The sequence below is a fragment of the Chrysochloris asiatica genome, unplaced genomic scaffold (assembly GCF_000296735.1).
Source record: "Chrysochloris asiatica unplaced genomic scaffold, ChrAsi1.0 scaffold00110, whole genome shotgun sequence".
Classification (NCBI taxonomy): Eukaryota; Metazoa; Chordata; class Mammalia; order Afrosoricida; family Chrysochloridae; genus Chrysochloris; species Chrysochloris asiatica.
Genome location: NW_006408628.1, coordinates 3360225 through 3382549, shown reverse-complemented (window position 1 = coordinate 3382549; position 22325 = coordinate 3360225). Strand labels below are relative to the sequence as shown.

Here is a 22325-nt window from a genome sequence, read left to right as displayed (position 1 = left end):
ACCCTGTACAGGGTTTCCGAGGGTGTAAATCTTTACGGGAGTAGAAAGCGATGGCAGCTTCTCTCGAATGTTGATTTTTACGTTGTCACTCAAATTGAGTTTTTGTTTATTTATTTATTTGGTAAACATGAACAATCAAGGCATCATTTCACTGTTCATATTATGAACCCACAGGTACGCGACATTTTCTTGGATGTACTTGCTGGCTGGGCTCTTCCATGAAACTGGAATTGCCTTCATCACTTATGTCTGTGTCAACTTGTTCTTTGGTATCAATACCATTGTCTCCCTGTCGGTGGTATACTTTCTTTCCAAAGAAAAACCTAATGATCCGGTAAGATTGTTTATTAGTCTACTAAACTTTCTTCAATGTATCAAAAGCTTCAACCTGCTCAAACGGGAAACATTTGTGTGTGTGGAGTGGTGTGGGGGTGGGTGAGTGGGGAGTGTTCTTTAAATAGAAAAGGAGAGTTTCATTTGATTTTATTAAATATGTTGTTGTTGTTGTTGTTAAGTGCAGTTGAGTCGGTTCCAACCCACAGAGATCCTCTAGAGGGTTTCCAAGGAGCGACTGGTGAGCTTGAACCACCAACCTTGCAGTTCAAACTGACTTTGCAGTCTAGTGCATTAACCCACAGTGCCATACCCGGACTCCGTTTATTAAATATAGGAGAGTGAAACTTCAGCTTTAAAACAATTCTTCTTAGACACAATGAGGTTAATACCTATGATTGTCTTTGCTCAGGGTTAAAACAATTGAGATTTGATAAAGCTGGAGTGGATTGATGACAGATTGTACAACCAAAACCATATGTATAATCAGATACGTTGTATTACGGAAGCCAAAGCCATTGTGGTAGAGTTGGTTCAGGTTTACAGTGAGTCTATAAGACAGAATGGTATTCCGCGATAAGGTTTCCAAGGCTGTAAATCTTTACAGAAGCAGACTGCCACATCTTTCTCCTGTGGAATGACCGGTGGGTTTGAACTGCAAACCTTTCAGTTAGCAGTTGAAAACTGAACCATTGTGTCCCTTAGACGTATTTTATCTTCTTTTGTAAAATGCCATAGATTTGGCTCTGACTCCTAGTGACCTGTATAGGGTTTCTGAAGAATGATTGATATGCTTGAACCACCCACCTTTCAGTTTGTAGTCCAGTGCTTATCCTGCAGTGCCACACCAAGACTCTTGGGCTCCTTAGATGTGTTGTGTACTGCTGCTGCTACTGTGTGCCATTGAGTTGGTTTTAACTCATAGAAACCCTGTAGACTATTTCCGAGACTGTAAATCTTTACAGGAGCAGGAGGCCTTCAACTTTCTCCTGCAGGATGGCTGGTGGTTTTGAGCTGTTGGCCTTGCATTTAGCAGCCCAACATATAATGCACTAGGCTACCAAGACTCTTTGCCATATTATGTTGCTGTTGTTGTTGTTGTTAAGTGTCATCAAGTCAGTCAGTTCTGACCCATAGTGACCCTGTCTAGGGTTTCTGAGGAGCAGTGGTGAGCTTGAACCGCCGACCTTGCAGTTCAAACAGTTTTGCAGTCTGACGCATTAACCCACAGCGCCACACCAGGACTAAATCATGTAACCAATTGGTTGGCTAAGCTTCTTACTTCTTATCAAATTGTTACAGTATGGTGGTGACAAGGACAACAGTTTAGTTACATGACTGCATTAGGAATCCTGTGAACATTCATAGAGGGAAAATTCTAATTCATTCCCTTTCAATCATGTATTGAAGTCTTCACCATAAGCATCACTTTCCATTCAGAGCTGACAATTATGATTAGTGAGAAGAGAAGCACTAACTGTGCCAGGCAATTGAATGAAAAAGAATAGAGAGGAAATGAAGTGAACTGTGGAATAGATGAGCACACTCCAGGAGGAGGAAGAAAATTCATGAGGTGGAAGTGCTTGGCCTCAATTGTGAATAACGTGAAAATGAGCCATTTGCTCCTCATTGAGATATGTTTTCTCCCCCTCCATGTTATTTCGCCATTTCAGTTCCTCTTCAAGTAGAAATTACCTGAGATTCTAAAGCTACTGTACCAAGTGCCATCCTTGTTTAGATTCCTACTCCCATCAGATCCAATGACCTGGCTGTTGTTTAGATTCCTACTCCCATCAGATCCAATGACCTTCCTGGAGACAAGGCAGGTCTGGAGCCCAACACTTTCAGTCGCCTCATATAATATATAATTATTTTCTGCCTGCATTTCAATGATACTGTTGTTGTTTTTAAGTGCCATTGAGTCGGTTCTAGCTCATAGGGATTCTGTATAGAATTTCCAAGGAGCGGCTGGTGAGTTAGGAGGCTGACCTTGCAGTTCAAACCAACCTTGCAGGTCTAGTGCTTATGCTATAGTGCCACAAATTGATAAACCGCAACAATTTGATTAAATATTTATACCTAAACTCTGCATGCTTGTGAAATAATTGACAATAAGCTTTTAGGATTTTAATACTTGTCTATGTCAAGTTGTAAATGTTGTCAATTTGATAGAAGAGTAACGCTGAGCTTCATATATATTTCTCCTCTTTCAGACTTTAGAACTTATCTCTGAAACCCTCAAGCGCATTTTCCTGATTTTCCCACAATTCTGTTTTGGCTACGGTTTGATTGAACTTTCTCAACAGCAATCGGTCCTAGACTTCTTAAAGGCATATGGAGTGGAATACCCAAGTGAAACCTTTGAGATGAACAAACTTGGTGCAATGTTTGTGGCTTTGGTTTGTCAGGGTACCATGTTCTTCTTCTTGAGACTCTTAATCAATGAAGGGCTAATAAAGAAATTCAGGTAAATACAAAGGGGAAATGCATCCATGAGGGAACTTAATTCAAAAGATTTGGGGAGGGATCAATAATGTTCATTTTTGCGTTATGCTTTGCAAAAAACACTTTTTTAGTAGTTAGCATAATTCATTGTTTCATTCAGTAAATATTTATCAAATCTTCCTATGTGTCTGCCAGTATTACTATAGAGTAAGCAAGCAACATTAAATAAATACAGTTGTCAGACTTAAGAGATAGTGATTGAATGGTGGAGATACAATATGGACATAAACAAAGGTGTCTGCTTTGAGTTGAGTTTGGAAGACTAGAAAATACTTTCACAGGCGGAAATGGGGAAAGAGAATTGTGGGTATAGCATGTAGTAGTGATGGGTTTGGAAAAAGAAGATGGAGAAGAATTCATAAATGAAAAAAACAACAAAAATGCACTTATCACTGACCCAGAAATAGTTTCATTTCTTGGAAGTTTTCCTACAGATAAGCTCAAGCAATTATGTATGTATAAAGTTACTCATTGTGACACCATTCTTAGAAGAAGAATGGAAGCAACCTAAATGTTCTTCATTAGAAACTGGTTAAAAATTATATATTTATATGTTGTTGTTAAGTGCCATGGAGTTGGTTTTGACTCAGAACGACCCTGTGCAGGGTTTCCAAGCCTTTTTTTAGACAGAGAACAGCATGATGACATGGTACTTTAGCTCTGGTAGCATAGTGGTTATGAATCAGGCTGCTAACCTCAAGGTCGGCAGTTCGAAACTACCAGCTGTTCCATGGGAGAAAGATGAGGCTTTCTGCTCCTGTAAACATTTACAGCCTCAAAAACCCTGTGCAGGGTCACTATGAGTCAGAACTGACACCATGGTACTTAACAACAACAACAACAATTTTGTGTAGCTAGAGAGGATTAGCATGGAAGAGTCAGAGATGTTGGAACAACCTGAGGATCCTGAAGAAAACAGGAAACAATCAATAAAAGGAGTTGTAAGGCATTCCCAGTACTGGTAGAATGACTACAGAAATGAATTTGGGAATGGGGAAGCTTCAAATGAAATGTCGTGGTTGATTCTCAGGTTGAGGGGTAGAGGGTATCATTAAAAGACAAAGGAATAAAAGAAGGAAAACTTGAATTGATTTGTTGGATTTTTAAATTGTGTTCAGTTTGGTTTACTTTGGTGTTTGTTGGGCAAGATACTGAGGTGGGTTTCGGATTTAGTGAGTTTGCAATGATGAAACACTGTACAGTGTTGGTTAGAACCTAGATGAGGAATTCACAGGATAAAGAGTATAGAAAACTTGGTCCATTTGTATTATTCATGACAAAAAGGAAGCTAGAAAACATTTTAACAATCTGATTACTGATCTTAGGTTTGTGAATGTTAAGTCTTCTAAAGACTCTGGACTATCTGTTAGGATGTACCTTTCAAATGCCTGCTGACCTTCATGTTACTGAAATTAGGATTGTAGGTTGTTATAGTGGGTCTGCAAACATTGAAGGCATGGAAAACAAAATCTGTTTTACAGATTGTAGGAAATATGATGAGGACAGTACACACTGATTTCTAAGTTATTGAGTGGCATACTACATTTAACAACAACAACAACAACAAAAATAGTGAAGTTCACATGTCAGAATTGAGTGGTGTTATTTCAACATCATGTTGCAAAATCACTGGGTCCATTTTTTCAGACTCTTCTTCAGAAAATTCAGTTCTTCACCTATAGTGGAGACAATAGATGAAGATGAAGATGTTAGGGCTGAAAGATTAAGAGTTGAGAATGGCACTGCTGAATGTGACTTGGTCCAACTCCACCGCCTCACAAAAACCTACCAGCTTATCCACAAAAAGATCATAGCTGTGAACAACATCAGCATTGGAATACCAGCTGGAGAAGTAAGCAAGCGTTTTGTTTCTAATTGCTTTTTATCAGAATTTGTTGTTGTTGTCATTATGTGCTGTCCAGTCGGTTCTAACTCATAGTGACCATATATAGAGAGAGTTTCCAAGGAGCGACTGGTGAATTTGAACTGCTGACCCTGTGGTTCGCTGTCCAGTGCTGATTCTACAGTGCCACACCAAGAGTCCTTTATTAGAATAATAAGTAACAAATAAAACTATTTCATTCTTCTCCCTCAATTTTTTCTGGAAATATAATACGTTCTGTATTAGTGAAACACTAGATTAATGACATGTGCCCATGTGCACTTACACTTTGAAACTTCCCTCTTGGCAGTGAAATTCACCAACCCCCACCACATACTAAGGGCTCAGCCCCCTCCCAAATTACTGTCCTTTCTGGAGCCCACTTTCAGTCAAGAAGTCTGTTCAAGGTACTTTCTTCAACTTTTCGTTTCCAGGACTCTTAAAAGGGCAGCTTAAAGAAATCTGTTTTCAGAAGTGAAATCCTAGAATTGCCATTTATATTCTTGTGGCTTTCACAGAAGCAATATTCAGGCAACATTGAAAGGAGAAAGCAAAAGGAGGTATTTCCCTTCACGTTCTGAGCATAGCTGCAAACTAAATGCATTAAATTTGTTTGACAGCATAAAGAATTTATTGCTTCAGTAGCTTATCCAGTAGACTTGTGATTTTGTATGAATAATGTGAAATCTATAAATGTAATTACTTTGTCAAGTTAGTGAATCTTACTTCTGGGTATTTTATCACATGATATCACATAGTATGTAAAACATGTTCATATATATATATATATATATATATATATATCCAGGTGGTTAAAGGAAGAAAAAAGATGTGCAAGTGTCCATTTGTTTTAAAAGAGAGTTTTACCAAACACCTGCCAAAGGAACACTACAATGTCCGTGAATAATTCCAGTGATTTCTGTTGTTGGTCATTTGTTTCGCCCAGCAGAAGTAGGAAAGAGATACAGTAGCAACATGTCTTGGGTTTGGATTAAAGTTTACATCATTTTCTTTTTCCCAAAATCAGTGCTTTGGCCTCCTTGGGGTGAATGGAGCAGGAAAAACCACTATCTTCAAGATGCTGACTGGAGATGTAATTCCATCAAGTGGAAACATTCTAATCAGAAATCAGACTGGGTATGAAAAACTAATGCTTCAAATTACAAATCAAATGAGTAAAATAATTAAAATGGACTGTTTATTTTATTTTGCAGTTATATGATTAAATCCATAAGGGCTAAAATAAGCTATCAAAGTGAAGGGAAATTTTTAAGCCTTTTAGTTGACTGCTAGCTCGCGTGAAGACTCATAGGATCTGAAACCCTCAGATGCCAGTTCTCTTCTGTCCTGTGGGTCCTCATGAGCCAGAATCAACTCGAGGGCCATGTGTTTTTGGTGATGGTGGGATTATTTTACCCCTTATTATCAGAATCACTGTTCTGAGTGGTTCAAATGGTTAACTTATTATGCTGCCATCCAATAGGTTGGCAGTTCAAGTTTACCAGAGGCACCTTGAAAGAAAGATCTGGAGCTGTACTTCAGATGGAGCAGTATATTCTGACCCACATGGGGTCACTATGAATCTGAATCAGAACTACAGCTGACTTTTATTAGAATCACCAACCACCATGACCAAAATTTAGCTACTTCCCAACCATTTGGCAGCCAAGAGAAATTTACCTTTGGAAACTCATCTGTGTTTTTGTAACCCTCTCCCTTCAGATCTCTGCGTCATGTTGACTCTCAGAGCTCATTGGTTGGGTACTGCCCTCAGGAAGATGCCTTAGATGACTTGGTGTCTGTGGAAGAACATTTGTATTTCTATGCTAGGATACATGGAATTCCAGAAAAAGATATTAAAGAGGTGAGTACAAGTATGAAACCTAAGTTCATTCGAAAACCATTTTGTTTCTGCCCTCCCTTCCACCCTCACCAAGCCACTCAGAAGACCAGCTATGATACTGTCCTCTTGGCACTGAGAATGGATGCAATCTTAGCTTGAATCTACATATCATATCCACATCCTGTGAGCTCAACTTTAAAATTTCCTTAGTCTGTGTCTATTTAGTGACTTTTTAAGGATTATCAGATAGAAGATCACACTTACATTACTCTTGGTTGAGCATCATTTGCTGCTGGCTGTACATGTTTTTAGTATTCAAGTAAGCTGTAAAATTTTGGATTCATTGCAAAATGCTCAAGTAATAGAATAGCTTCCAATTTAGTTTTTTAATCCTCAGCTCTGTACTGCACTGCAGCTATTTGCCTCTTTTAATCAATGTATCTTGGCTAAAAGCAGAGAATTCCAGAAAGATGTTTGCTTATGCTTTATTGGCTATGCAAAGGCATTGCGTGTATGAACATAATAAACTATGGATAACATTGAATGGAAATTCCAGAACACTTTATTGTGTTCATGAAGAACCTGTACATATACCAAGACAGTCTTTAGAACAGAATAAAGGGATATTGAATAGTTTAAAATCAGGAAAGAAATGCACCAGAACTGTCTCCTTTTACCATATTTATTCATTCTGTATGCTGAGCAAATAATTGGAGAAGTTAAATTAGCAAAAGAGTATGGCATCAGGATTTGAGGAAGATTTGTCAACAATCTGTGATGTGCTGATGACACAACTTTACTTGCTGGAAGAAGATTTGAAGCACTTACTGGTAAAGATTAAACAATACAGATTTCAGTATGGATTACACCTCAACATGAAGAAAACAAAAATCCTCACAAGTGAACCAAGAGGTGACATGAAAAATGGAGAAGAGACTGAAGTGGTCAAGGATTTAATATTTCTGATATCCAGAATCAAGCTCATGGAAGCAGCAATCCAGGAATCCAGTGATATATTGCCTTGACGAAATCTGCTGAAAAAGGCCTCTGTAAAGGGTTAAAAAGCAAAAATAGAACCTTGGAAAATAAGGTGTGCTTGACCCAAGCCATGGTCTTTTCAATCGCCTCATATGTATACAGCAGCTAGGCAGTGAAAGGAAGTTGAAGAAGAATTGGTGTCTTTGGATTGTGGTGTTGGTGAAGAATACTGAACATACCATGGACTGTCCTAAGAATGAACACATATGTCTTAGAAGAGTCAAAATTCTCCTTACAAGCAAGGATGGTGAGACTTCTTTTCACATAGTTTGGACATGTTATCAGGAGGGACCAATCCCTGGAGAAGGACATCGTGCTTGGTAAAGTAGAAGGTCAGCAAAAAAGTGGAAGACCCCCAATGAGATGGACTGGCACAGTGGCATCAGCAATGGGCTGAAGCCCAGCAATGACTGTAAGGCTGGTGTAGGAACGGGCAGCGATTCCTTCTATTGTGCAGAGGGTTGCTATGAGTCAAAGCCGACTCGACAACACCTAACAGAAATAATAACAACAGTTTTAAATAGAAATAAGGCCTTGGTAACAATTGACCACTCAGTGAAAAGGAAAATGAAGCAGTGACAACACTTGCTGCTTTGTGAGGGGCTGGATTTTATTTTATCTTTTGTGAAAGCTTGATAACAGAATCATATGGTAATAAAGCATGAAGAACAACAAACTCCACAATTACAAATGCACGCACATATTTGGAACAGAAAAATCTCATTTTAAAATGAGTCTCTTAGGAATTGCTTTTATCTCTTTAAATAAACTATTTAATAATTTTAAGTGGTCCTTTGAAAATGAAAGATAAAACCTGTGTTGAATATAGATGTTTGGAGTTTTTAGAGGCACAGTTTTCTTCATTCTACAGCTTTCTTTTCACCACCGGCTTTCCTTTCTATTTGAGGTAGTAAGGGTTTGGGTAGGGGAGCGTCACAACCTAACTCCTCTTTTATTATCTACAGACTGTTCATAAACTTCTTAGAAGACTTCACCTGATGCCTTTCAAGGACAGACCTACCTCTATGTGCAGTTATGGCACAAAAAGAAAAGTCTCCACTGCATTGGCCTTGATAGGGAAACCTTCCATTCTGCTGCTGGTAAGATATTTGTTATGAAGACAGGATATTAGATAACTACAGCTGCATACCCAGGTGTGCCTGTAACATTTCATCAATACTGTGGAAACATATGCTGAGCTCTTACTATGCACTTGTTGTTGTCGTTAAGTGCCATCAAGTCGGTTCCAACCCATAGCGACCCTGTATAGGGTTTCCGAGGAGCAGCTGGTGAGCTTGAACCACCGACTTTGCAGTTCAAACGGCTTTGCAGTCTGGTGCATTAACCCACAGGGCCACACTATGCACTTGCTGTTGTACAAATACCATCACGTTATGGGAATCCACACAGCAAATATTTAGCTACCATGATAATATGCCTTCAAGAAATGCTTTTATTTGAAGCTATGGCTCAGTGGACTTCAAACAAAACACTTGGTAGGAGAATGGACAGTAATTTCAGGGTTTTCAAATGAAAAAATAAATTTACTGAATATGGTAGAATTTGATTCCTAAAATAGCAAAAATTAAGTCTTTTTTTCTATTAGTAACCAGTAAGATGAACTAACATAATTTCCAACTTTGACTAATGTTAACAAATTCTAGAGCATTGTATTATGCTAAAATTTTATTTTCTGTTAATTAAAGATGTTACTTGTAATTTACTTGTTAGTTAAAAATATTAACCACATTGGAATATGGGTAGCTATATCATCCTTTTTCTGTTTGCTTTTTGGAGGCAAGGAAAAATAGGCATTGCACAGTATCTTAGTTTTGTATGTGTACTGGACTGCTAACCTCAAGGTCAGTGGTTCAAACCCACCAGCTGCTCCTTGGAAACCCTAGAGAGTGCTGGTATGAGTCAAAACTAACTGAGTGGCACTTGGCAACAAAAAGCAGCATTATAGAAATATTGCATGTGAATGGCTTTAACAAATAAAAATTTAGTTTTTCTCAGTTTGGATAGTTCACAGAAGTCAAAACTCAGGGCACTGGCACTTGGAGAAGGCTTTCTCTCTCTGTTCTAGGAGTAGCCCTGGTGGCACTGGGGGTTAGGCATTGGGCTGCTAGCCGGTAGGTCAGCTGTTTAAACCCACCAGTCACTCTTCAGGAGAAAGATGAGGCTGTCTGCGTCTGTCAAGATCTAGTCTCAGACACCTACCCAGAGGCACTATGAGTTGGAATCAACTATGGCAGTGAGTTCGGTTTTGGGTTTCGCTCCACTATGGAGGAAGGTCCTTGTACTTGGAATCATGTAACATATAGCTCACTATCTTGCTTACTCTGTTCTTTTCTATCTCAAAAGAGATTGATTCAGGACATATCTAATGCTGCTACTGCCTCATTCACATAGAAAACCTATTCTCAAATAGGATTGTTGTTATTAAGTGCCTTCAATTGGGTTCTGACTCCTAGAGACTCTGTATAGGATTTTCAAGGAACTGCTGTCGAGTTTGAATGACACACCTAACAGTCACAAGTCCAGTGCTTATCCTACAGCACCACACCAGGACTCCCCAGATAGGATTATAACCAGAGATATATGGATTAGGATTTATAGTATATATTTTGGGAGGTCATAATTCGATACATAACACACATTTATATTTTGGTTAAGAGCTGGAAAATTAAATTGATCACCTAGAAATATAAATTACACAGAAGAGCGGTTAGATGGCATTCTGCTGTCTGTATTGTAAAAAGTGGGGATTTTTTTGAGAGAAATAAGCTTGCCCTTATTTTAGAAGATCCCATTCATTCAAAAACCTCCAAACTCAGAAAGAACATTAACTATGCAATAAAAATCCAGTTATAAATAATCACATAAATCCATGGACTAAGCCTTACAGTGGATCAAATCATTTCAACTGCCTTGATAGGAAGATGAACAACATGTCTTTCTATAATAACAAAAGTGTACAATGCTGTATACCCCTGCCAATCGATGCTTAGAATGGAATTCTATAGTGTTCCTTAAATTGAACCAAACAATCTTTAGGCACCCTTGTGAGATAATAGATGTAAAGTACTTTAAAATGTTAAAACTGCTATGCAAATGTTATTAATGAGCTGAACTGAACTACAGGCTATGAGAGAAAGAGACCAGGTTTTCTTCTCCGTGCCAGAGAGGAACAGCGATGGCATGTGTTTTACTGCATCCCCCAAATCATACTCATTCTTTTCTTTAAATTTAACTCTAACCCTTTGGTATAAAAACAAGCCTCCGGTTATTCTATGGACAGACTTTCCATTCCAGTTTTTCTTTTCATGTTTGTGTAATCTTGATCTGTAATTTGTTTTTTTTCTTATCAATTGGCAGTATCTATTATTGCCTGTGTATATTATCCGTAGCTGCTTTTCTAATTCTATGACTCAACAATTTTCAAAGCATTATTTATTTCAAAAAATAATTTTTATCTTTCTACTTGGCAGTTTCTAAAAAGCTTATCTTCAGTTCCACAGAGTATTAAATGTCATTTAATAACATAAAACTAAAAACACATCAGAAACATATTAAGTGGAAAATCAAATTGTGTCCTTGCAGGCTCACATGGTATGTTTTCATTCACAACCACAGGTCTCTTATCAGGAGCAAGATGGCAATCTTGTGAGTGTAGCTTCCAATGTATCCATGAGAGTGTTGTATGAAGCCTAAAAACTTTGCTTTGTCAGTAATTGAAGCAGAATTTTTTTCAAAGAAATATGAGACAGGTGTAGAGTAACAGGCAACTTCCCTGAAACGCCTTTTTTTAAAACAAACAAAAAATCCCCCACCAAATTGACAATTTTTAAAGGATTAATTTGTCACATTGTGTCTACATCAAGAAGAACCTATTAAGTATAAAACAAATCAGTCACAGGACTTGGAAAAGTGATTTCTAAGAGAGTCATGTGATGATTCATGTACAGAACCTCATAAAAAGTTAACTCATTTGATATATTTTTCTTGTAACTTTTTGTAAAGGATGAGCCAAGCTCTGGGATGGACCCTAAGTCAAAAAGGCATCTCTGGAGGATCATTTCAGAAGAAGTCCAGAACAAATGTTCTGTCATCCTCACCTCTCACAGGTAAACTGAGTGTGGGAACTTTGGAATCAAAAGATAAAAATAACCATTTGATGATAGGTGAGAAAAGGTAATTTTGTGTAATGTTTATAGATAGGGAATGCTCATAATTTTCATTAAAATATGTTGTTTGTAGTAGGAGGAGCCAGTCAGGCAGGTTACGTGGTGGAATTTCAGCTGCTGTTGGGGGTGATGTTGATGGGAGCCACAGAGTCGACTCCTACTCACAGCAACCCCAGTGACAAAGTAGAACGGCTCCATCAGTGTTCTTGGCTGTAATCTTTAAGGAAGACAGAAATTCACCCATTGTTTCTCCTGCTGAGCCTTGGGGTGGGTTCACACCACCAGTTCTTTGGTTACTGGTAAGAGGACAGAGACTAAGCAGTTTGTGGAAAATAAATGTCTCGTGGTTTACAGCCTCTTTACTCATCTGTGGCTCCCTTGTTGTTGTTGTTAAGTGCCATCAAGTTGGTTCCGACCTATAGCGACTCTGTATAGGGTTTCGGAGGAGCAGCTGGTGAGCTTGAACCACCAACCTTGAAGTTCAAGCAGCTTTGTAGTCTGGTGCATTAACCCACAGCGCCACACCAGGACTCCTCTGTGGCTCCCTATTGCCCATCAAACAAACGTCAGAATCCTTACACTTTGTACATAGGTCTTCCATTAGCTGTACTCATCTAATATCCAGTCTTTTCTGTTCATGACATCCTTTCATATTGGTCAATCCAAATATCTCAGAGTTGCAAGATGCTGCCACTTGGCCAATCCAACGAGATGGACAGGCCAAGTGACAGCATCAATGGACTCAAGCATGGCAACAGTAGTGTGGTTGACCCAGGATTGGGCAGTGTTTCATTCTGCTGTGCATAAGGTCTCTATGAGTTGGTACAGACTCAATGGCACCTAACAACAACAATTGTTTTCTATCTCCCTGCATTTTCTGCATCTGTTGTCTACCTGAAATGTTCTCTATAAAATCTTTCCAAATCCCAATCTTAAACCAAATCAAACCCGCTGCCACTGAGTCAAATTTAACCCACAGCGACCCTATAGGACAGAGTAGAACTGCCCCCATAGGGTTTCCAAGCTGTAATCTCAGACATCAGCAGTGGACTTCGAACCACAAGGTCAATAGTTCAAACCCACCAGCTGCTCCTCAGAAAACCTATATAGGGTCGCTATGAGTTGGAACGGATTCGACAATACTGAACAATAACAGCAAATCTTAGGGAAGCAAAAAACCCACATTATCCACTCTCAGAGTAGTTGGTGAGTTGAAATTGCCATCCTTTCATTTAGTAGTCAAGCGCTTAACTAATGCGCCACTGGGGCTCCTTGTCCTAATCTTACCAGTACTCTGGGAACTAGTTTATATGCCTCCCCTCCATGAAGTACAGCTTGATTGCAATCAGCTAAGCTAAGAGCCGCTAAAGCGTTTTATCTGTGCTTCTTATGACATTGGGCGTGTATTGTAATTTAGATTAAGCTCATCTTTGCATTGTAAATATATAGTAGAAAAAGTATTAGACTTATTTATAAACAAGAGATTTATTTATATCCTAGCTTTGCTCCCAGTGCACTATTTGTTCTGGAACATTTCATTTCCGTTAACTCTTGTATAGAAAGGATGTTAGAGAAGATCTACAATCTTCTCCTGTTATAAGACCAAACCCAAACCCACTGCCATGGAGTCAGTTCGGACTCTTAGTAACCCTATCTATGGTTTCTAAGACTATAAATCTTTTTTTGAGAGCAGACAGCCTCTCCTTTCTCCTGAGAGCAACTAGCTGGTGAGTTTGCCAACCTAGAAGCCCAGGCCCTAAACCACAGTGCCCCTCGGCTACTTCCTGTCACCATGTTGCTGTTGTTAAGTGCGATCAAGTCAGTTCCAACTCATAGTGACCCAGTTTAGGGTTTGGTCAGTTTAGGGTTTCCAAGGAGTGGCTGCTGAGTTTGAACCACCTACTTTGTGGTTCAAACCAACCTTGTGGTCCTACCCTTATGGTATAGCTGTGAAATCAGTTCCAACTCATAGTGACCCTTGTCTAGGGTTTCTGAGGAGTGACTGGTGGGTTTGACCCACTGACCTTGTGGTTAGCAGGCCAGTGCTTATCCTCAACAGCTCCACATGGGGTCCCCTCTGTGATCATAGTCCATGAAATCAGAGATAATATAATCAACTACAGGTTGTTGGTGGTGGTGTTAAGTGCCATCAAGTCTGTTCTGACTCATAGCGATCCTTTATAGGGTTTCTGAGGAGTGGCTGGTGAGTTTGAAAACCAACCTTAAAGTTGAATGCCTATCCTACAGCACCAAACCAGGACTCCACAGATTAGCTCCTTACAAAGCTAAAACATGAAAGCCAACTAGATAGGGGCCAAAAGGTGTAATGAAAAAAAGTTAGTGTTTTTGGAAAAATATTTTTAGGAAAGGCAGGTCTAGAGTCAAAGCTTTAAAGAAATACTGAGTTTGATAGACTGGGCATCCCAGTTAAGAGAGATGGCACTATGTCATATTGAGAAGAAAGCAATCATTAACCTTCTCTGAAGACATTTGATTTAGATTGAATTTTTTGGTTCAAAGGAAAAGATATTTTAAGGAACCCAGACAGTATTTCTAAAGTACCATAATGAAGTAGTTATGCTCAGGCTCATGACCTGAAGCCCCATTTTTGTGTCTTGAATGCTGATGTGACGCTCGTTCTTTTAGCATGGAAGAATGTGAAGCTCTCTGTACCAGGCTGGCCATTATGGTGAATGGGAGGTTCCAATGTATCGGATCTTTGCAGCACATAAAAAGCAGGTAAAGAACAATTAAGTTGTTTAGCATATAGTGTTGGGCAATGAATCTAACGGTGCTATGGTGGGGGTGGGGGTGTGTAATGGAGTCACTTCTGAGTCATAGCAACCCTGTGTAGGGTTTCTGAGGCTGTAATCTTTACGTGAACAGAAAGCCTCATCTTTCTCCCTCAGAACCGGTGCTATGCTCCTCAAAGGATTATTTCCTGCTATGCGAAGGAGTTAATTATTGATTCACCTTAAATTTCTTTGTTTTTGAAAATGAAGGGTTCAGAGTATTCTAACTTAATAAGGCCTAATGCTTAAATAAAAATTAATCCACAACCGGAATATTCTTAAGAAGCAGTTTCAACAACAGTTTACCCAAGAACAGATTGAACCTTGACATAACAAAGTCACCGATTTTATCAAGCATGTTCATCTGTCATTTAATTAGACTCTCAGCAAACTAACATTTTTACCATATTGAAAGCCTTTTAATCAATAATAAATTAGAGACATGTATAAATACGATATTAAAGTCAAATTAAAATTAAATGAATAGCTTGTATTCGACCAGAGTGTAAGCGCTCTGATGCATATACACATTAACATTCAGATTTTAGGATGATATTTGTGTACTTTTATTTGTACAACAATTTTGCTTTCTTGTAAGACGGTATTAACCAAGATAAAAAAAAAGAGAATGAAAGAGGATCTTGTATGTTGCCCATAGGAAGACTGGTGTGACCTGTTTATGAAGTTGGTACTTATAGTTAGCTGGAATAGTGATGGTTTATTTTTAAAACCCCAATGGCTTTAACCTTTATTGATGACACCAACTCATCAATGACCTGCCTCTCAGTACCTCTGAAATCAGTTCCAAGTCATAGCGATCCTGTGTCGGCTTTCCAAGGTTTGAACTCTCACCCTTGTGGTTAGCAGTCCAGTGCCACACCACACAGTGTTTCATTTAAATTAGGAAGTATTTAACCCCCTAAAGTGATTTCAATTGACAAATAATGGGTATCAAAGAAAGCCAGTATTTTATGTTCTCTTTCTTATTCATCTTTTGCCCAAAGACTGACTCTAAATAGTGGTAGAAATAAACGAAAAATTATTACCCTGCACTATTTCCAGTTTGTAATGTGCCTTGATCTTTATGGCAAAATGACAGTCTTTATATAAGAAAAGGGACTGTACTGATGAACTTGGGTCCTATTTCATTATCCAGGTTCCAGAGGAACTATCTTGGTAAAATGTAACTCATATCATATTTTGTACTTTTTCTTTTTAGGTTTGGACGAGGATTTACTGTCAAGGTTCACTTAAAAAATAACAGAGTGAGCATGGAGGCCCTCACACAGTTCATGCAGCTGCACTTCCCAAAAACCTACTTAAAAGTAAGTGGAGATCGTTCGCTGTCTGGGCTTGCTGGTTTTAACAGAAATAACCTAATAACAAGGAGGAACTGTGGTGTGGCATGTCGGATCAGCACTGGACTGTAAACCACAAGGTCGGCGGTTCAAATCCATCAGCTGCTCCTCTTAAATCCTGTACAAAGTTGTTATCAATCAGAATGGATGCAGCAGCACTTAACAACAACACCAACTATCTAATATCACAGTTGTTGTTGTTATGTACCATGGAGACAGTGGATATTTGCTATTTCAAGATGACCATAACATTAATTTAAAAACCTTAACATATTTGTGAGTTCAACGCATGGGATACTCTGAGGCACACTTTGTTGTTGTCATGAGATGCCAGTGAGTCCGTTCTGAGAGGCACACTTGGACTGAAAAAAAAAAGAATCTTCAAATATGTATATACATATATGTGTGTGTGTATGTATTCGTTTCTTCCTCACAACTTGTATACATTTACTAGTGCATTAATTGTATTAATTGTATCTGTTAGGTAACTGAAGGATGACCGATGATTTTGGTTTATATAATCATGTTTTTTTTATAAAAAAAAAACACAACAACAAACAAATTACAGAGTTTCAGAATGTACACCTAGAAGAGATTAGAGTCTCCACTCCTTGTTAGAATAACATGTAAAAATTAATTGGAGCTGCACTGGATAGAAAGCAAGAACTCAAGTATCCAAAAGAATTGAAACAGTATGCAGTTGATTTCATTCTTCCAGGGAAGCAAGAGCTGTCATATGAGAATTGTCTTGGGAACACTGACTCCATCCATCTTACAGCCTTGCTCTTGCCCCTTCAGGCTGATTTGTGTTCCCCAGACTTAAAGATGGTGTTTATGGAAAAGTGCAGAATTCTTTGGGGAAGGATTTTGTTGTTGTTGTTAAGTGGCATTGAGTAGGTTCCAACTCATTGTGACCTAGTATAGGGTGTCTGAGGAGTGGGGAAGGAGATGTTGAGAGATAGTAGCTTCGTATTTTGTTATGTTTGTTTAATAAAAGTTTCTATGATTTTGCAGTAGTATTTTTTTTATTATTATTCTTATGTGTATATGAGAGGGCTTCAAAAAGTTCCTGGGGGGAAAAAATCCATTATCTTTTAATTTCACTTTTCTGTGAACTTTTTGAAGCCCTCTTGTGTATCTTCACAGGATGGACACACACACACACATACTTATATATCTCAAATAGGACATATTTAGAATAAATGTATTTGACAAAGAAAAAGTTACATCAATAATATCACTGATGTGCAAGCAATTTTCAGAAGATGATTGTAGTTAATGAATGACTTTAGAAAGACACCAGGTGTGGAATGGCAAAAAATGAAACAGGCAAGATTTGGGCTTAGGTCCAACTTTGTTTGTGTGGTTTCCGGCAACCTGTTTAAAATGTTTCTGAGCCTCAATTTTCTCATTTACAAAGTAGGAAAAGTAACATTACTTCACAATTGCTTAATGTGAGAACTAAATAATAAAAGTGTCCATGAAGATACTTCAAAAACTATAAGGCACTCTTAATGTAAAGTGACTTTACAGAACAAAATAGAGTGTCTTTTCAGAAACAATTCTTTGTCTTTACAAAATACCTTTACCTCAGCTTCCTCAAGCCATGGCTAACCTCCCCAGGAAATAATGGCCATTAGGATTCTTATCAAGGCCATTTTCTATCATCTAAATTAAAATCAAATTTAACGTTAAAGGACACCTTGCTTGCACATGTTGTGTTGGTTATAATGCTGTTCTTCTGAGTGGCTGTCGGATTGAAATCTGTGTTTTATCATTGAGTGATAAGATTACACTCTCCCCTGCTCTATTGCTCAGGGGGCCAGTGCTCTACAAGGCAAATGCAGTGATGATAAAAGTTTGATATCTCTCTAAACAGTCTATTATTCTCCAGTCTGCGGTCATTTCTAGACCTTTAGAAAGAAATAGAAAAACAACAAATTGGGAGTTAAAATAAGCAAAAGGGTCCCATCAGAGCGACAGATTGTAATGCAAAAACCAAATTCTTGGGAGAGACAAGGCGGTGTAAAAAAGACAAGCAAGGAAGGGAATATCCAATTATGGTAAGAATTGAAATATCAGAATGAGACATTCGATTCTGGTCTGATCCAGATTAGGTTGCAAGAGTAGGTTCTAGTGTAAGAAAACATCCCAACTGAACTAGTGTTTATGAATGATTATCCTAGCTGCTTTATGCCATAATAGATGAGTGTATACAGTTTTGGGATTCCTGCTGTGGCCCTGTAGGATAAGCATTGGACCACAAGATCAGTTTGAACTGTGAGGTCCGCAGTTCAAACTCACCAGCCATTCCTCGGAAACCCTATACCGGGTCGCTATGAGTCGGAACCAACTTGACGGCACTAAACAACAACAACATACAGTTTCTAGGTTTGTGAAGAAGCAGTTCAGTAACCAGAGAGTTACTGACAGCCAAGTTAACAATCTGGATAAAGAGGAAAGATTCAATTTAAGAATTATTTTAAATGAAAGCAAATAGGATATGATAACTGATTAAATATGCAGAACGCAAGTTGTTAAAGATACACCAAGAAAATTAGAACAGATTACTAAGTAGATGATTATACTATGACTAAATAAAGAAAATGAAGAGAATTTTAAGTGAATTGAAGTTGAGAAAGAATGAGGCGTTTTTGAATGCAGTTGCTCTGAGACTACACTCTTACAATTTAGCATGTGTCACCAGTATAAACTAAACCGCTTACTCCTAGCATTTCAAAACAACTCTACCATTAAGAGGAAATGTCTAGAAGTGATCTCTGAAAAAGTTTATGTAAGTGGTTATAATATGACAACTGAAATACCATTTTACAAAAACTTTTTTTCCCAGCAAGATGATAATGACTTTATAAGTGTGCATGAATGCCTCACACTTTGGAATTTTCATTAGCTTTTTAATTTGTTTTCTCTTTGACATTCATAAAACTTTTCATCTTATTTTTGAGAGCTGTTAGTTTCAAAACATACCCATTATTTATACTCTAGCATCATTTCCAGTGAAATAAATTTCAGTATTTTCTTGGTCTAGTCAACCCAATATTACCTGGCATTGCAAAATAAATGTATTTTTCCTTTGATCTCTCCAGGATCAGCACCTTAGCATGCTAGAGTATCATGTACCCGTTACAGCAGGAGGAGTAGCAAACATTTTTGATCTTCTGGAAACCAACAAGGCTGCTCTAAATATCACGAATTTCTTAGTGAGTCAGACCACACTGGAAGAGGTAAGATGGGGGTTATGGTTTATGTATGCAGGTTGTTCCCAAATTACAATGGCGTTCCCTTCCCAATACTCTGTCATGAGTCAGGTTTTTTGTTGTTGTTTTATGTTTTCGTTATTATTGCTTTTTATTAGTCCTGGTGTGGTGCTGTAGGATAAGCACTGGACTGCTAACCAAAGGGTTAGCAGTTCAAATCCATCAGCTGCTCCCTGGAAACCCTAAACAGTGTCGCTGTGAATTGGAACCAATTCGATGGCACTTAACAATAACAACATTATCAATATGTTTATAAATGTGTTCTTTGAACATCTGCATCTGCGAGTGAAAATCTGAGAATTATATCAGCAAATTACACTCTTCAACATTGTATGTAGTACTTATTAACGATGAGATGTACAAAAAAACAAAACAGACTGTCGTAAGTGTAGATAGTCATAACTCAAATATGTTGTAACTTGGGAGCTACCTGTACATTGTCAAATATTATCTTATTATGCATTCTGATTATTTCTTTTTAATGGCATTCAATTTGTTTTTAATTGAAGCAACATCTAATCTTGCACCTGCAAAAGTTAGCAAAGAGCTTAATTTATTTCTAACTGCATGTTGGGCTTAAAAAAGAGATGTGAAAAGCATTCACTTTTTTAATGAAGAGATGAAGCTATTTCTATTCTACATGACATCTGTATCCATCAGGTTATATATAAACAGAGACAAAAAAAAAAAATGTAGTCACCTCAAAACAAGCAGCTATTCTTACCTTATCCTTCATAGGCACCTAAAAGAACAACTCTGATCATTGTCTTCTTAGATTAAGGTGGGATCAGAGTAATCAAAGGGAATTTAGTGCTCAATCTTTAAATTTGCTCAATCAGTCCATTAAGGAGGCAAATGTAGAGTTCTTTTGTTGTATTTGAATCATCTGTCTTAATTACATTTACATTCAATAACTAGAAGCTTCATAGGCCTTCCTTCAACACCTTTGCAATATTTTAATTTTATACAGTTCAGCCAACCTCACACAGAACATTTGCATTAGAATATGTCTGAAAGTGTGGCCACACAGTTCTCTGAGTCAATGTATGGTGCTGCCTTGTATGAGCAATTTTTTTATGGAGATTTTAGGCATTTTAATTTAATAAATATTTAATTAATATATTTATTTAGATAATTATGGCTCTGTAACACAAAAACTTTAGTGGTATTATTCAAGTTCCTATCCTTTCATAGCTAATAGCTCTTGACTTCTAAGCAGCCACCAATGCCATGTGTGACATAGAATAGAGTTTCAATAAATCTTTCTTGAATGAATCTATGATTTAATAGATACAATGATTTTGAGAAAGACAGCTAAAGGCCTGTTAGGTGATTGGCTTATTGAACATAATGTTAAAATTGACTTCCTATACTAATTTTATTTTAGTACCTTAACTCTTGAGACTAGGGAAATTTCTTGCTAAATTAGCATACAAACATTTGGTAAGAGTAGACTGAGTTTCTTGTTTATACTTGATAGAGATATTGATTTGGTATATGTATATATGGGTATAGATATTTAACTAGAGCTTCAGAATTATGATTATAAACACAGTCATGGCAATAGATAGAAATATGATTTTCAAACCCCCAGTTCAGTTTGAGTATCTGAAAGAAAGACTCCTACTGAAAATGTATATAATGTATATGCGTTCTTCATGCCCTTATAAAATCCAGTTTTCTTATTTGTGTATCAATTAATCTTATTTCTTCTTTCAGTTGACAAGGGACTAACTACTTCATTTCTCTTAAAAAATTAGGTTTTTATCAACTTTGCCAAAGATCAAAAGTCCTATGAAACTGCTGATTCCAGTAGCCAAGTTTCCACCATAAGTGTGGACTTGCAGGCTAATCGGATCGAGTCTTAGCTCCTCCTGATAACTCAGAGAATAACCAGTGACTTCATTTTGAGGAAGAACCACCGAAGATACTGTTTCTTCAAAATCTAATTTTAAAGGATTGTATTGTATGAAAAGTTTCAATTGTGCAAAACTAGCAAGTAACTATAAATGGAAACTTTTCCTTCTGAGATCCTGAATGTCATTGTTACTCAACTGGATCCCTGTATACTCAATACTGTGAGCATGTTAATATATTTGCTGGTGATTCTTATACAAAGATGAAACTACTTAAAGATAAATGTCTTAATTTATTTGCTTTCAATAAAAAAGACAGCTTAAAAGACATGGTTATTAGTAATTGAAAAATGAGAGGGAAAAAGAAAAGTATGATTGGTTAGGATAATAGGTCGGACAAGCAAAGAAAGTAACTTATTGGTAATAATAATCGAAAGAGCATCATCATGAATACATGACTCTACCATGATGCACGTAACGCATTCCGAGCCAGATTAACATTGGTAGTATGCAGTAGCCGTGACGCCTACAATTTACACATATATCATTTGCAGTATTTGTAAATACATGGGTATATACTGTACCCAAAAGAAGGGCTTTTCTGCAAGAATGCTGAGCAGTTTACCCTGGTGGTAAACAGAACTTGAATTCATTCCTGCCCCACCTTTGCCAATATTAAGGCACAGCGTGGAGCAAGAAGCTATTACTCTTCAGGAAAAATGGGTGTGTCAGCTGGACAGATACTAACCCCCAAAACTGATAGAGAATTCATGTGCTGCAGGCAAGCAACATTTTTAAAAAGCTCTTGCAGAAATCTTCATCTCCAGGTCTCTGCCAAGGAAACATTCCTATGAAGGAAAAATGAATATGAAGATCATGTTCAACTAATTACCTGGGCTGACCCAGAATCATGTATATGGCTATGGGATAGACTTCTTAATACTACCTACTTATGTGGTCCTGCTGGAAGGTGTGTATGCTTGTTTGTGTGTGTGTGTATGCACATGTGTGTGTCTATAAAAGTTTGCCAGCTTTGACATGATCGTTTCTGTTTCAAATATCAATAAACTCAAAGTTTAGAAAAACCAGTTCCTGAAGTCATTTCATTTGTGAGGGAAGATCCAGGAGCCTGAGAATGGAAGTAAGTTGTTCTATAAACTTCCCTGTGATCTGATGCCTGCTTACCTCATACCCTTTTTTCTTCTCCTTAGTCTTTAGGATCTAGCCATGTTACCCGCTTAAATATTTCCAGG

General features: G+C 37.7%; 1 protein-coding gene across 1 annotated transcript in view; it reads left to right on the top strand.

The window, feature by feature from the left end:
* ABCA12 (ATP-binding cassette, sub-family A (ABC1), member 12) overlaps positions 1-21084 on the top strand; it is a 221686-nt gene extending 200602 nt beyond the window's left edge. The window contains exons 43-53 of the mRNA XM_006867786.1: positions 175-334; positions 2547-2800; positions 4486-4690; positions 5748-5857; positions 6443-6584; positions 8567-8701; positions 11625-11728; positions 14435-14527; positions 15800-15905; positions 19046-19183; positions 20977-21084. Of these exons, the coding sequence (XP_006867848.1) occupies positions 175-334; positions 2547-2800; positions 4486-4690; positions 5748-5857; positions 6443-6584; positions 8567-8701; positions 11625-11728; positions 14435-14527; positions 15800-15905; positions 19046-19183; positions 20977-21084 (1555 nt within the window). The remainder of the gene's footprint in view (positions 1-174; positions 335-2546; positions 2801-4485; positions 4691-5747; positions 5858-6442; positions 6585-8566; positions 8702-11624; positions 11729-14434; positions 14528-15799; positions 15906-19045; positions 19184-20976) is intronic.
* Positions 21085-22325: the final 1241 nt, after the last annotated feature.